Raw genomic sequence first — 14,226 nt, forward strand, 5'->3', positions numbered from 1 at the left:
CTCTTTCTTTCTTCCTCTCTCTCTCTCCCTCCCACTCTCCTAAGCTAGTAATGTATTATTTAATGTTTGCCTCCCCTGATAGACTGTAAACCTTCTGAAGTGAACATCAGCACAATTGACATTTCCTGTGGGATTCATAAATGACAAAGTGGCTGACACACAGGAGTGCTACTGTGTTTACCTGGTAACAGGAAGTAGAACTGACAAAAGAAAGAATGAGAGACAACTGACTATTTATTATAATTTGACTACTATTAATGTCCTGCTATATTTCCAAATCACAAGAGCTCTTAATAACAAGTCTAAAATGTAGAATACAACAAGTGAATAGACAACATTTAATAACTCAGTTTCTGGAGCTGGAATTTTCTAGCTTCTAACCCAAGTTCAGCATTTATTACCTGTATGACACTGGGCAAGCCACTTACCCCTCTAAGACTTAGTTATTCAATTTAACCTCATTTTGAGAGTTAAATGAGATAAGGCATTTTAACCCTTGAGGATAGTTAGTGTCTGACACATACTAAACATTCAATAAGAATAATACCTAAAAACATAATTTCCTCCAAATTTCAACCTTTTTTGGACATCTCTGCTAGTTCCAGTGAGCTCCACTCATGTTACCCCAAAGTTAATAACTCACTTGCTTCTGGTAATTCATTTCCTCTGACGACCCTGGGAAATGTCTTTACTGTGGAGCAGAAGACTGAAGAGTTCTCTATCTCTAATGGTCATGACATGTGATCCGTAAAAATCATTTAATGCTTAGCAATCTCCCCAGCATGTTCTTGTGTGATTCTAGATGGTTACAACTCCAGGAGATTTCCAAGAACATTGACAGCTTAAGCAACCAAATGAGCCCCAAATCTATATTTTCATGTTTAATGCTCCATTACCACCCTGTAGCACAACTTGACATTAATTCATTGATGTTATTAGCATTTTCCCCCTTCAATAATGTCTTCTTTGCATTGCATAGACATTAATATAACTACAGTTTAAGCACAGTAACCCTGATGTGATTTATTAAAAGGTTTTAAAAAACTAATATTTTAGCATCTTTCCTCTGATACTTTTCCTTCATTTATTTCAAAATGCTACGTACCAACGACGTGTTATAAACTAACATGAAGTATTAGAAAATAAAACATATTGACCTAAATCCTCCAGTATTTAAAGAGTTGAAAGTTCATCTTTAAATAACTTTGTGGCACAAATAATGTCACGGAAATCACGTAAATTTCTTATGTCCCAACACCACCTTTCCTAGCTGAAATTACCAGACTTTTTGTATATGTTTTGTAATCTAATATTTGCATTTAAAAATGCAAAATCGGAGGAATAAATTGCTGGAATACATTAATAAATTGTACATATATGTTTAAAGTTGTACAGTTTACATTAAATCCTCTTGGGTGTGGCAAGTGTTTACATTTTATTTTCCTCCAAGGGGTTCTAAAATAAAATTAAATGTTTTGCCTATATTTAGAGAATATATTTTCCTACAAAAACATGAATAAAATAAACATAAGCATCTCAAGGCTCAAGATTTTGATGGGCATCTTGAAAAAATGTTTTGGGTTTTTTTTTTTTATATTCAAACAAAGAATAGTCTCAATTGAGAAGGACATGGACAAAGACATTATAAGACAGTAGCCTGGAGTTTTAGAAATTTTATAGTTAATTTCATCAAACCAAGCACCTAACAAGCTTATTGGTCCTAGCATTTCAGAAAATAGAAATCCAATGATCAAATAAAAACATACTTCTTTACAAATCTGTGAAAATACCAGTTTAAAATAAATAGTTACACAGTGAAATTCAGAATTGGAAAGATCAGAGAAAAAATACATAGTGAAATATTTTGAAGTAGAACCAATGAAAAAAGTGTGACTCCCATCGAAATCAATTATATTTACATCCCCCTGTTGACTGTTTATTCTAATTCTGATCTATCAAGTGGTTGAGAGAAATCCATAAAACACAGAAGCTTAGACTTAGCATTGATAAGGGAGAATAAATAAATTTACTTTGAATATCTGCATGCCTTGACAGTATCTAATCTGCAATTGCTTTCTAGGTCTTTGATGGGAATACCTCCTCTCTGCTTTCTAGATAACACATACGATTCCCTGTTAGGCCATGAAACAAAGTACAAATTCCCATTGCCATAGTTATACAACAAAACCCTCTTAAAACAACTGAATCTATGAGCATGGTATCCATCAAATAAGTAAAATGTTTTATTATATGGAATTTGGTTGCCATATTGACTAGGTCTAAATACGTAAAATAAAATTTAAAACTATGGAAATTATTTGAATAAATATGGCCTAGACTCTGCCCAAATAATTTAAGGCAATATTTGTACTCTGAAATTATCTAATTCTACATTTTATATAAATTTAAATAGTTTATATCTTTTTTATAAATGACAAATATTTGATTAGTACTAAGGTAAAAATTAAACCAGTAAATAAGTATAGAGAGGGATGAGGAGACATGGAAATCAAATAAGAAAGACAGTGAAGGCCTCAGTTAGAAGGGAATATTTGAGCATAGTCTAGAAAGAGATAAGAGACTCCTCTGTCCTGATAATTTTACAGAATGGCATTCTAAGCAAAAGGACTAGCAAGTGCAAAGAAGCTGAGAAAGGAGTTGGCCCCAGATGTTGGAGGAAACAAGAAGAGACAAATATGTCTCCAACAAAAGAAATAAAAGTAAGAGATGAAGTCAGAAAAGTAAGAGGAGGACAAGTCGAAAGCAGATTGTATAGGTCTTGTGGGATCTTAAGGGAGCTGGGATTTTATTCTAAGTGAGAGGGAAAAACCACTGCAAGTTAAAGGGAGAGAAATTACATGAACCAACTAATTTTTCAGACCACTGTGGCTACTGTGTTGAGAACAATGTATATGGGCACAGAAGTGCAATCCAAGAGCAGAGTGAAAACAATTGCAATCCCCTACGTGTAAAATGTTGTTAATTTTGTCATCTTGGACTGAAAAATGAAGAACTAGGTCTTATGCTAGTTACATTCTGAAGACAGGGCAGACAGGAGTTGCTGATTGGTTGGGTATAAAGCATTAGAAAAAAAAAGGAGTCAAAACTGACTCCAAGATTTTTAGGTTGAACATCATGACTGATGATGTTGCTTTTATCTGAGATGGTGAAGATTGTGAGAACAGGTTTCAGGAGGGGAGTTCTACAATTCAGTTTGGGGCAGGCAGACTTCGAGATGACTTAATAAATGCCATTGGAAATGGCTGAAAACATAGTTGAGTCTAAAATTCAGGAAAAAGATGTGGTAGAATTAAAACTTTGGGAGTTGACAGACTATCAATGTTATTTAAAGCTATAGTTAAATTAATGGCATGGTTATTTGAAAACTTTACTTGATATAACTTTCTCTGAAAGAAATCATTCTGACTTAAAAATGCTTATAACAAATATTTTGTTCTCTCAGATTTGGTCCAATATATTAATCCTCAGAAATAAAAATCACTATATACCATTTATGTTCTAAATCATATTATAATTTGGGTAATAACAAGAACAGTCACATTTTAAGGTTTAAAAATGTTAGGCTATTTCTTTTTCTTATAATAGATTTCATAAATACAGACACACGTTTGCTTAACATACCCCCTATAAAATAAGGTTATTCATTCATATATTTTTCAAGTCTATAATGACTATAACTCCATATCAAGTGTGACTTAAATGTATCATTGAGAACTACAAATGACTTTACAGTGGGTTGGCTATTCCAGCACAAGCAGCATGATCCCAGTTCCCTGGTTATTTGTCAGAGGATACAATGGTTACAATCGATTGGAACCACCTAGTGTGAATAGATATCAAAGTATGCACTGACCCTGCCAACTTAGCAGCCTCCCTGTACTTTTTAATTAGTCACATGATCCGTGCTATGCAGAAGAATATATCCATGTGGTCTTGTGTGAAGTGGCCCCTGTCCACTTCCCTAGCCCCAGCATTCTCTTAATAGCACACATACTCCATCAGAATAGACTGGCTAGCTGTCTTTCTAGTCACAGCACCTAACACAGAGCATTGAAGAGAGTCATTTAATTTTCAAGGTTATCGAACAGCCTCAATTCTGAACTTTCTCATATAATAAACACTTATGAACTGAAAATCAAAAGCAGAAATAATATCACAACTCTGAGGAGGGAGGAGGAAAGAACAAATGCCACTTGAGAGTGTGATATTTGGAAAGTATGGAATTTCTGATTTATAAGTAGCCAAAGTTATTAAAACATGTTTATTGTAAAATTAAAATTATTTTCAATACAATTATTCAAATTTACTGTTTAAAAGAGCAATGCTCATCAACATTTAGTTTATTACATGCTATAGAAAGGATGACATTTTAAAAAGTGTCTATATCATAATCAGCTAATCTATTTACATCACTTTTGCAGAGTCACTGCTGTTTGGCAATGGGGTATTTATCAAATGTTTTGCACAGAGCAGATAAATAACCTTTCACTTGACTTCCAATGCCCTGTTACACAAGCTAGGCACATTGCGATTTTTGCATATATTTATTTCCTGTTACAGAAGGTTCATAAACTCTTAGTTGTGCAAAAAAAATTATCCATGGAGCTTTATGAAACACCTATGCTTGGATGGTGTAAAAATCTACTCAATCAAAATCCACAGGAATGAACTGAAAATGATTGTGATATTAAGCAGGGAAGATTACCCCTATCTTCTTGATTTTAATAAAAATTCCTTGCTAATGAGTTTATTAAATCATTTAATAAATATGTATTGGTCATCTGTTATACTCTAGGTATGGTACTAAATGCCAGAATTTATGTAGATTAAAAAAAGATGCATTCTCTACTTTCATTTTAGAATAAAAAATGTTCTGTAATATGTATTCAAGTTTAGAGTAAGTACAGTGTGCTTTAGGATGCTATGCAAGGTCAACTACCCCAGTCTTCAATTTTGAGAAGAGGTTTTCCTAGAGGAGATAATATCTAAAGACTTAGTAAAAAGTAATGGTAAGCAGATTCAGAGAGTGTTCAGGTTGAAAATCATAGCTTGCTTGGAGGCAAAACAGAGACTGACTTTCACAGAAAATCACAATGGTGTTGTTATCAGTAAAAAAAACCTGTTCAATATACTTCTGTAGACACTGGCAATAATTGATATATATAACCTTACATCAAATCCCAGGTTGTTAGTTAGGTCGTTGAAGAGCAATTCACTAGAGCTGCAACTAACACTTTCACTTCATTCAACAAAGATTTATCAAATGCTTTTACTGTGTGACAGGCTCTGTCCTGTATACTTGGGACACACTAAATAAAGATACCTATCAGTGATTTTAATGTGTCTAAAATTGCAATGCATAGAAATAGAATATAAAAAAAATATATAAATTTCTTCCCAAACAGTTTAGAACTACTGTCTATCAATCATATTAAGCACTTGAAACATTATATACGCCTTGCTTAAAGGTGGTACTTCATAACATGCTTAATTATATTTATAATATAAAAATTAGTTTCTAACCTGAAGAATGAGTTTACTAAAAATAATCTTAAAGCAATAAATATAGACTACTCTTTCTAATAGTTATTAGGAGCATGAGCAAACTGTTTTCCAGATGAAGGAAGCTAGAGAGAAATTCCAATCCATTCACTTTCAGAGAATGACTAAGAAAAAGGGAGTGGGGATCCAGTTACCACTGTTGACATGACAAGAGGTCACTTCACACCACTTCAAGTTAGCTAGATTTTAACCTTGTTCCAGTCTGCTGGGCAAAGTGCGAAGATACTTAATAATCTAAATAGTGACTACATCAAATAATGTGCATTCTGGCATCTCGGTAGACATTGGGGACAGAAATAAAATTAAATCACATTCATCACCTCCAGCAACTTCTACAAGAAGACCAACACATAAATGAGTACTTTTTCTTGCAAACCATGTATCTTTCAGTTACAGTCTCCCAGTAGATAGATTACATCTCAAACAGGTTTAAGATAATGAGATCTGACACTTTTATACTAAAGGCATTAAGCATATGCCCATACATCAATCCCCCCAAATGGAATAGACCTATTGTTTCTTGCAATGGATCCTTATTAGAATAGGCAGCAATGTGAAAGTGTCCTTGTTACTTAATGAGATTAAGCCCACCCTAATCTGAATGTTGAAAGCCAACAGATATAGCTGTCAACTTCTCAACTTAGTCAAAGGAAACAAAGTAACATTTGCTGGCTTACAGAAACTCCCCTTTGGGTTTTCCACTATTGTTAGGACTTAGGTTTGTCCATAAAATGGTAAGAGTGATCAATGGCCTCCACCACTGAACTTTAGTGCAGGCTGAAGAGCTACCTATATTATAACATCACCTTTTACCAAGACCTCTTTATGTATCTCCTTACTGGCATTCGAGTTAATCACACAAATGACATAATGTTCACTGTTGCAGCTGCATGAATTGTGGATTAAAAATATTAGACTCCAGGGCACCATATCATAAGGTAAGTCAGGGAGGCTGTGTAGAAGCATTAGAACAGAGAATAAAGCAAATATGGACAGCGATCAAAGGCAAGGACTCTGGAGCAAAATTGTCTGAGTTTGAATCCTGAGTCTATCCCACAGTAGCTGTGTGCCTTAGGCGAGGTAACTAACCTCTCTTTTCAATTTCCTCATGGGTAATATGAAGATTTTAATATTAGCATACTTCCAGGGCAATTGTCAGAACAAAATGAGATTCTGTATGAAATAGTGCTTACAACAACAGGACCTGGTATATCTCGAGCATGCATTCAGTGTTGGATCTTACTATCATATCTGCCTGGCAATATGAAGCTTGAGCTCAATGAAGTATGAAAAGGCAATTGCTAGATGGATGAGTAGGAAACAGCTATTCCAGGCAAAGAGAATCGTGTTAAAGAGAGGGGATGCTATGCACACGAAGTTTAACATGGCCGAAGTGCAGGATAAATGGGAGTGGGGTTGAAGCAGGTGCGAAACGCTGGTCATGAACCTGGACATGCAGAGGGGCCACCTCCTGAAGGGCACTCTACATCATGCTAAGCCACTGGACAGTACATTTATCTTCAAAACCAGTGAAGAATGTTGAAGACTCATCAGTGATCAAAAGGAAGAGTGACAGCAAGTAGTGAATTGCACTCCACTGTTAAGACTCTAGTCTAAAGAGAAAAGTCAGGGGAAACACCACTTGAATGCTTCTGGGTCTTCTTTCTCTGTAGAGCTATCTAGGAGCACACAGTACGAAAGTGTACTAGAACTTAGTAGCTGTGTCGGGATTTGCAACTACTGCTCTGTCTGGCAGTCATCCTTTCGGGAAGTTGTTTTTGAAAAGCTGAGTGAGGAAGGAAAGCCAACTACCTCATACAGTCTAAGGTTCACTCCTTTAAGCCCGGATGTCAGCTTTCCAGTCAGACGGAGAGGAAGGAAGCTTCCACTGACACTCTATGCGCTCAGGTTCTATGAATAGAGACCTTCATTTGCCGGTACGGTCCAGGGCCATTCAAGAGCAATTAAATTTGGTTGAAATAAGAAAGAAATGCTTTTTAAGGAAAACAAGAAGGTTTGAGGGGATTGCAAAGTTGATTGTGCTAAAGCACTTTTACACAGGTTTGTTTTAGTTCTCAATTGTCAAGTCGTATTTAAGCTGGTCTCTTACTCTGAAACATGATAACCTTTCTTTTCTCTGAGTTCTTTCTCTTAAATTAATAGCACTGTCTCTAATTCCACACGCAGCAAGCAAAGAGTTTATTTTACCAGATAACAGTAGGTCTGGTGATCAGCCAATGTCTAAGGAACCACTAGCCAAGTCAGTAGTAGGCCAAAGACTGTAACTGATAAATAGATATTACTCACTAAATCACTTTAAAATTGACTTTCATCTTCTCTACCAGTTAGTATTATTCACGTTGAGTTCTAACGCAATTGAAAGTAGAAAAGAAAAAAACTTATCTATAAAAATTAAATTGTATTAGGATTTTGAAAGAAGGAAAAATAAATATATGATTCATTATAATATAGAAGGCAGTTTAAAATGAAAAAAGAAAATTTTAGGTTCTGAATTAAATTGCAAGATAAATTAGAAGAAAAAAGTCCAAATGTAGGGACATCATCCTAATATACTAAAATCTACGCTGCAAACTGCATTAAAAGTTGACTCTTCGATGAGAATTTAGGGAACACTGCAACATTTTACAGCGTGTCTGGATATCTCCTTCCTTCTTTGCTAAGGAACAAAACTTCAATTGGTCAAAAAAAAAAAAGTTTACTTTCTTCTCACCACTCCCAACTCAGGTCACATTTCCCCAACATTACATGAGGGAAGTAGAGGAGCGAAAGCAGAAATGCAGATCAGCTCTCAGCCTCCACTTTGTAGTTGTCTTGAATTCCTAATAATTTTACACATACATATACTACATGTATATTTATATAGTATATGTATGTGTGTATACATAGTATATGTATACACTACATGTAATTATGTCTTTTATTAATATATAAAAGACAAAACATATTATTATATGTAGTATATATATATCATCCAATCAATCTAAAATCAACACGAAAAGCATATAAATTTGACATTATTTGCCTTATGTTAAATAAATACATAATTTTCTCTGCTTCTTGAAAATTCAAAGTTGTGCCTGGTCCTCCATTAACAACTTTAGAGAGGATAAAAAACTATATTCTTAATCCAGCCACAAATGTATACAAAAACTATTTTCCAAGTATTATTCTTCCTATTCTGATACAGATAACCTTATAGAATCACATAATTAGGTATATTAACAATACTACTAATCAAAAATTACCTTTCTCCGAACTCCTATTGAGGAATTTTTAAATGCCTTCTGTAACTCTCTTTCCTATTCATTTTTTTTTTTTTGTCAGTCATTTTCTCTTAACCCATCTTCTCGCTAATCTCTCCAGCACCTACATTTAAGTAACACTTGGTCATTCTATATTCCATAAGTACATGTACCTTTCAGTAATACTTGGTCATTCCATAGAGTCTCAGACTACTATTATTTAAAGTTATTTTTATCACTATTGCAGATCTTCATGCTACTCACTTAGAAAAACCTTAGAATAGTTTTATGTTTTTATAAGAAAGTATTCAGCTAACAACTATTTCTGTGCCTTAGTTTCCTCATTAGTAAAGTAAGAAGGTAGTATACAGAAGCAATTTTTATAATTTCTATGCCAAACATTCTCTTAAAAAATTTAAACACCTTTTCTTCCTTTGAAAAAGTCAGATTTTCATTACACAGACACTCAACCAAGCTTGATTTGAGTCTATTTGTTATCATTAAATAACAGTAAATTGACCAAAGTGAAGAGAATTTGTTCCAGAAAAGAAGCACATTAAAAAAAAAAAGGTGAATAATTAGATGGGTTTTTTTTTTTTTTTTGTCAGAAATCCTGCCTACAAATCTGAAAAGAGGTTCATGATTACCTTGATATATTTTAGGGATAACTTAACTTGAATAATGTGCTCCTACTAGTTTAGTCGCAAAGTGAGGCAAACACAGAACCTACAAAATTAATAAAGAAATTGTAAGCAATCATACTATCTAGGTATATACAGTTCTAATTTTGCAATTTCATACTTTTGTCTACGAATGTGAGAAGACCACTTAGAGAGTACTTTTTATAAAGTAGACTCGGTTAAATATTAATTATAAAGTAAATTGCCACTTTAAGATATCAACAAACAAGGCAAAAGTCATAGACGATTTCGTGAAAGTATCTATAACAAACCGAATATATCGGTGCCACCTAAACCGAGGCTAACTGTATAAAACATGCAGAAAGATGCTTCTCATAAAATACTTATTTTTCTTTATTGTTCTCTATTATAGATTTTGTCAATTTTGATTTGAAAAACAAATGGAAAGACGATATTAATAATTCCAGTGGACACTGTGTTTCTTATCAAAAGTATATCTGATCTTTTAACTGATTTCTGATTAAGTAACCACAGGGACAAACTTGATCTCTTTGCAAAGATGGATGAAGCACATACTCTGGAAGCCAGCACCATTTCACCTGCAGATCCCGGGCGCTCAAAACAACACTTCAGCAGGGCTCACTACCAATTGCTGACAAGCTTTGAAAGCTTCTCACAAAATTAATCGACTTTTTGCAAGAATAGTATTGGTTCAACCCCCAAAGGTTAAATACCATTTTAATTAGTAAAAAAATGATTCAATTAGATAATATTTTCCCCAGTACTCAGTTATAGCTTAACTCATTTTAAAAACTCTTAAAACCATCTATCTTAATACAATCACAGTGTAGTCTCTATAGAGTCCAGGTAAATCTCAGGTCCTATCCATAATAGGTCATGGACTAATTGATAGAGAAATCCATAAATTTCTGAGATAAAACACTTATAGGCAAGTATATGAAACATAAAATTCAAGTTAATGCAAATGAACATATTATAAAAATAACACTTTTATACTAAATCATAATAAATACTAAAAATTTTGACTAAGGATGTTAAAGTTTATCAAGTTGTAGAGTTTAGATTTGCAAGGTAAAATAATATTACTCTTTGTGAAATTATAAATTTTTTTTTAATTCATTCATTCCAAGAACTTTTCTCTGTAAGGCTAGATGCTTCAGGATTCTAACTATACTTTCTTTAGAGTCTAATGTATTATGAACTTGTAACTTTTTAAGGTTTTAATATTTTTAATCCCAGAAATACACATTTTAGATGAAAATAGGCTGTTTTAAGTTATCTTTGGATTTAGTAATCAAATCACACCACTGCCTCTCAATGAAATCAGTACATTATAGTAGAATGCCTGTATATAACACTTTATCTAGAAACTGGAATCAAATCTTACTCATTATTTTTTCAATTGCAAATCTAAAGGCTAGTATGAGAACTACACACCGGGTGCATTTTTTCCTTTGTGTGATGATTCAGACCAGTGTTTCTTTTTCAGCATTAACACACTATTATTTCCTTTCTAAGGTTTATAAAGTGGCAAGAATGCCTATAGGTAGATGTAAATAAATATCTAGGTTCCCATTAAGCAACAAGCACCTAGCAATTTGGTTGAAAGAACACCAAATCTTACAATATGACTGTCTATAAACGATCATAGAACTTTCAAGACACTTCATCAGAAAAGACAAACAGAAACAACATATGATCCTTACATTTGCTATTTCTCACATTACTTGGCTTTATAATAATAGGGAAGGTTCTTTTTCCATCGTTTATTTGACATGGTACTAGCATGTTTGTTTAAAAGTGTTTCGGGTATGTAACTAGATTGAAAGGAGAAAATTATACATTACATGGGTAAAAGTTCGAATTTTTAGATATCCTTAGAATTTTAAGGAAAAGAAACATAAATCTCTTCAGGAAGTAATCTCTGAATGTCTACAATGGTGTCTCTTGAGTTTATATTTCATCTTTCATTGAAGAAAGTCTGAGTTTCTATGTTTTTAAATAAATAGTTGCCATTATGATACTTTTGTCTACATACGTGCATGACACGCAAAAAAAGAAGCGGTATCTCTGTTCCTGTTTAATTGAGTGTACTTTTCCAGCATCGCTGTGGTGAAGATTTTAAGAGGCCTCATTTGCTAAGGCAGATGCTTGGATTCCAAATAAAAAACAAAACCAGCAGAGGGCAGAACTGCTGACAGAATTGACCAATCCAGCTGATGACCAGGTACCAAAGGTAAAATGCAAACTTTTGATGGATTCCACTTTCAAAGACTACTATTTTTCCTTGAAAATGTAGAAATAAACGAATCGAAATAATTAGCATAACTTATTTCAAAATTCAAATATAGTCCTCATGAGGCTCTGACTGTCTTCACCAGGAAAAGTCACACAGAGGAATAATCCAGCGCGGCCTGATTCCAGGGAAGGTGAAAGTCACTGAGTTTGGGGAAGGAGCACGGACCCGGCTTAGCAGAGTTCGGCCTCCGGCAGCGCTAACTCCCATTAGAGAGAGCTCAGATTTTGGCATCTACCAGGGCCAGACTCAGGTTTCTGCTAAAGCCTGCGCATTTGGGGTTGACCATTTCTTTCTCTCTCAGCCAATTCTTGCCATCCTCCTTCTTACTGCCACTGCTCTGTACACGTTTAACAGAGCATGCTTTTCTACCCTAAGCTCTGTGGGCTCCCTTAACTCCAAAGTCATTCTCCCGCCAGCCGTGTCTACAGCACCTAACGGACCGCTCCAGCCAGATGCCTTTGCAGGAAAGGGCGGGGGCAGGGGAGAGAGGAGGTGGAGGGAGGAGCGAAGTCGCTCTCCCTCCTTGGGTACTGACAGGGCTGCAGTCTTCCCAACAGGTCTGGTCATTGAATATTTGGTGGTGCCACGTAGGAACTTTTCCTTACCTCTCTCCTCCCATCCAACTCCAGGCCCCCTCCCCTTCCCTCCCAATCCCTATTCCTCCTCCCCCACCCCATCTGCTTGGCCAGTTTCATCATTCTCCATGAAAACTGCACGTCCAACCTGCAAGAAGGGGGGAGGGGGGCCTAAGCGGGGAGGAGGGACTAAAATTGAAGGAAAAGTGTTTTCTCTATCTTCAACCCGTTCCTTACAACCTGCCAATTTTTTCCACTTACAATCTCTTCAAAATGCCACACACACAAAGTGTTCTCAGTCTTCCAGATTCATCCCCCTGCTTTCTCTTAAATCCCTAAAAGTAAAACAGCCTGGTTCTCACTTATTCCAGACAAAGAACTTTATCAAGGTTCATTTTATACCCCTTCTCTATATTTTCTCCTCAGTTCACCCTTAAAAAGATATTTCCATTGGCTAGAACCTGAAGAAACCAGATGTGTTAAAGGGGAGTCTAAGGACTGATCCTCAAACAAAAGCTTTGTACAACTGCTCTTGTGTTCAAGGGAATATTTTTCCTCCTTTCAAAGACGCTGGAAAGTGGCGAGGGGCATTTCAGCCGGCTCTGTGCCTGACAGATCTTTTTTCCAGCTCTCTTTTCTCCCATTACTGTCCCGCCTACATCCATCTCTCGCTCTCCAATCTTCACTTCCAACCTGGTGGCAGTTGCAATCTGCAATCTGGATTTTATTTAACAGAATTTTTTTTGGGGGGGGCGGGGGTAGGCACCGAGGGGGAGGGGCACAGAAGGAGAATGACCGACGGCGATCTCCCACCTCCCCAAGTCCATTTTTTCTTACCTCCTCTGACCTCTCTAGCCTGGAAGAGGGACGTCAGTGCGAGGGTTGTTACGGTGAGGTCCCAGAGCCACCGTTTCGTTTTCCACCTAGAGGACCACCGCTCCATCTCCGAGCCCCGCACTCACAACTGTGAACTCAACCCACGAAATTGCGATGACAGACCAACTTCGTCCCTTCCAAGGTATCGTCGGGGATGTTTGCTACACAGCCATTGGCGAGGGAGAGGGGGAAAAATCAAATGCCTCTTTCTTTTAAATTTGATGGTTTGCTTCCTTCCTGTCTCGCGCCCCCTCCTCTCCCTCTCGGTTGGCCCCGCCGGCCGGGACCCTCCGATGCGTCCTCTGCGGGGCCCTGACTTCAGACTGGAGGCAGATGAGGGGCTTCAACCAAAAATCTGGGAGGACTGCGTGCCCCTAAAGGCTTCATGCCGTCAGTGGGCCGGACGAGAGGCTCCGGGCAGCCCCCTCCTCCGCCCACTCCCCTCGCGTGCCCCCCTTACCCCGGGCGAAACTGACGAGCCGGCTGAGGGTCAGACCCAATCACGCGTCTCGCGGGCCGCGCGGGGCCCGCCCCCCTCTCCCGGTGCCCAGGAATCGGGACTCCCGGCAAGCCCAGCCCACCGACCAGCCCCCACCTCCTCGCGCCTCTGCTCCCTCCTCTCCTACCCAAACTCCCGAGAAAAATGGGAGGGAGTTACGGGGGGCGCGTGCTTGGCTCCTGCACGTTGGGAATGAAAGGAATTGCAGGAGATCCCGGAGCCCACAGAGTTTTCAAGGAGCTTCTGTATTCAATAAAAACAGCTACTTGTCTGCTTGCACCCGTCTGTGAGCCTCTACTTGGTCGGCGGGGGAGGGAAGGAGCCCAGCGACTGATCCTCCACACCGCTGAAGTCCTGGGCTGGCAGCGGTAACCTTATCCTTGTGCAAAAATCTGCTTCTTATACCAGACGTAGAACCAGCGGACTCATTGCTCTGCATGCTCCGAAGTTCGTTCTCTCGCGCTCTCTC

General features: G+C 37.1%; 1 protein-coding gene across 1 annotated transcript in view; it reads right to left on the reverse strand.

Annotated features, from left to right (window-relative positions):
* COL11A1 (collagen type XI alpha 1 chain) overlaps positions 1 to 13,345 on the reverse strand; it is a 169,884-nt gene extending 156,539 nt beyond the window's left edge. The window contains exon 1 of the mRNA XM_039869598.1: positions 13,220 to 13,345. Within this exon, the coding sequence (XP_039725532.1) occupies positions 13,220 to 13,325 (106 nt within the window). The 5' untranslated portion in view covers positions 13,326 to 13,345. The remainder of the gene's footprint in view (positions 1 to 13,219) is intronic.
* Positions 13,346 to 14,226: the final 881 nt, after the last annotated feature.

This window comes from Pteropus medius, unplaced genomic scaffold (assembly GCF_902729225.1).
Source record: "Pteropus medius unplaced genomic scaffold, Ma_sr-lr_union100, whole genome shotgun sequence".
Lineage (NCBI taxonomy): Eukaryota > Metazoa > Chordata > Mammalia > Chiroptera > Pteropodidae > Pteropus > Pteropus medius.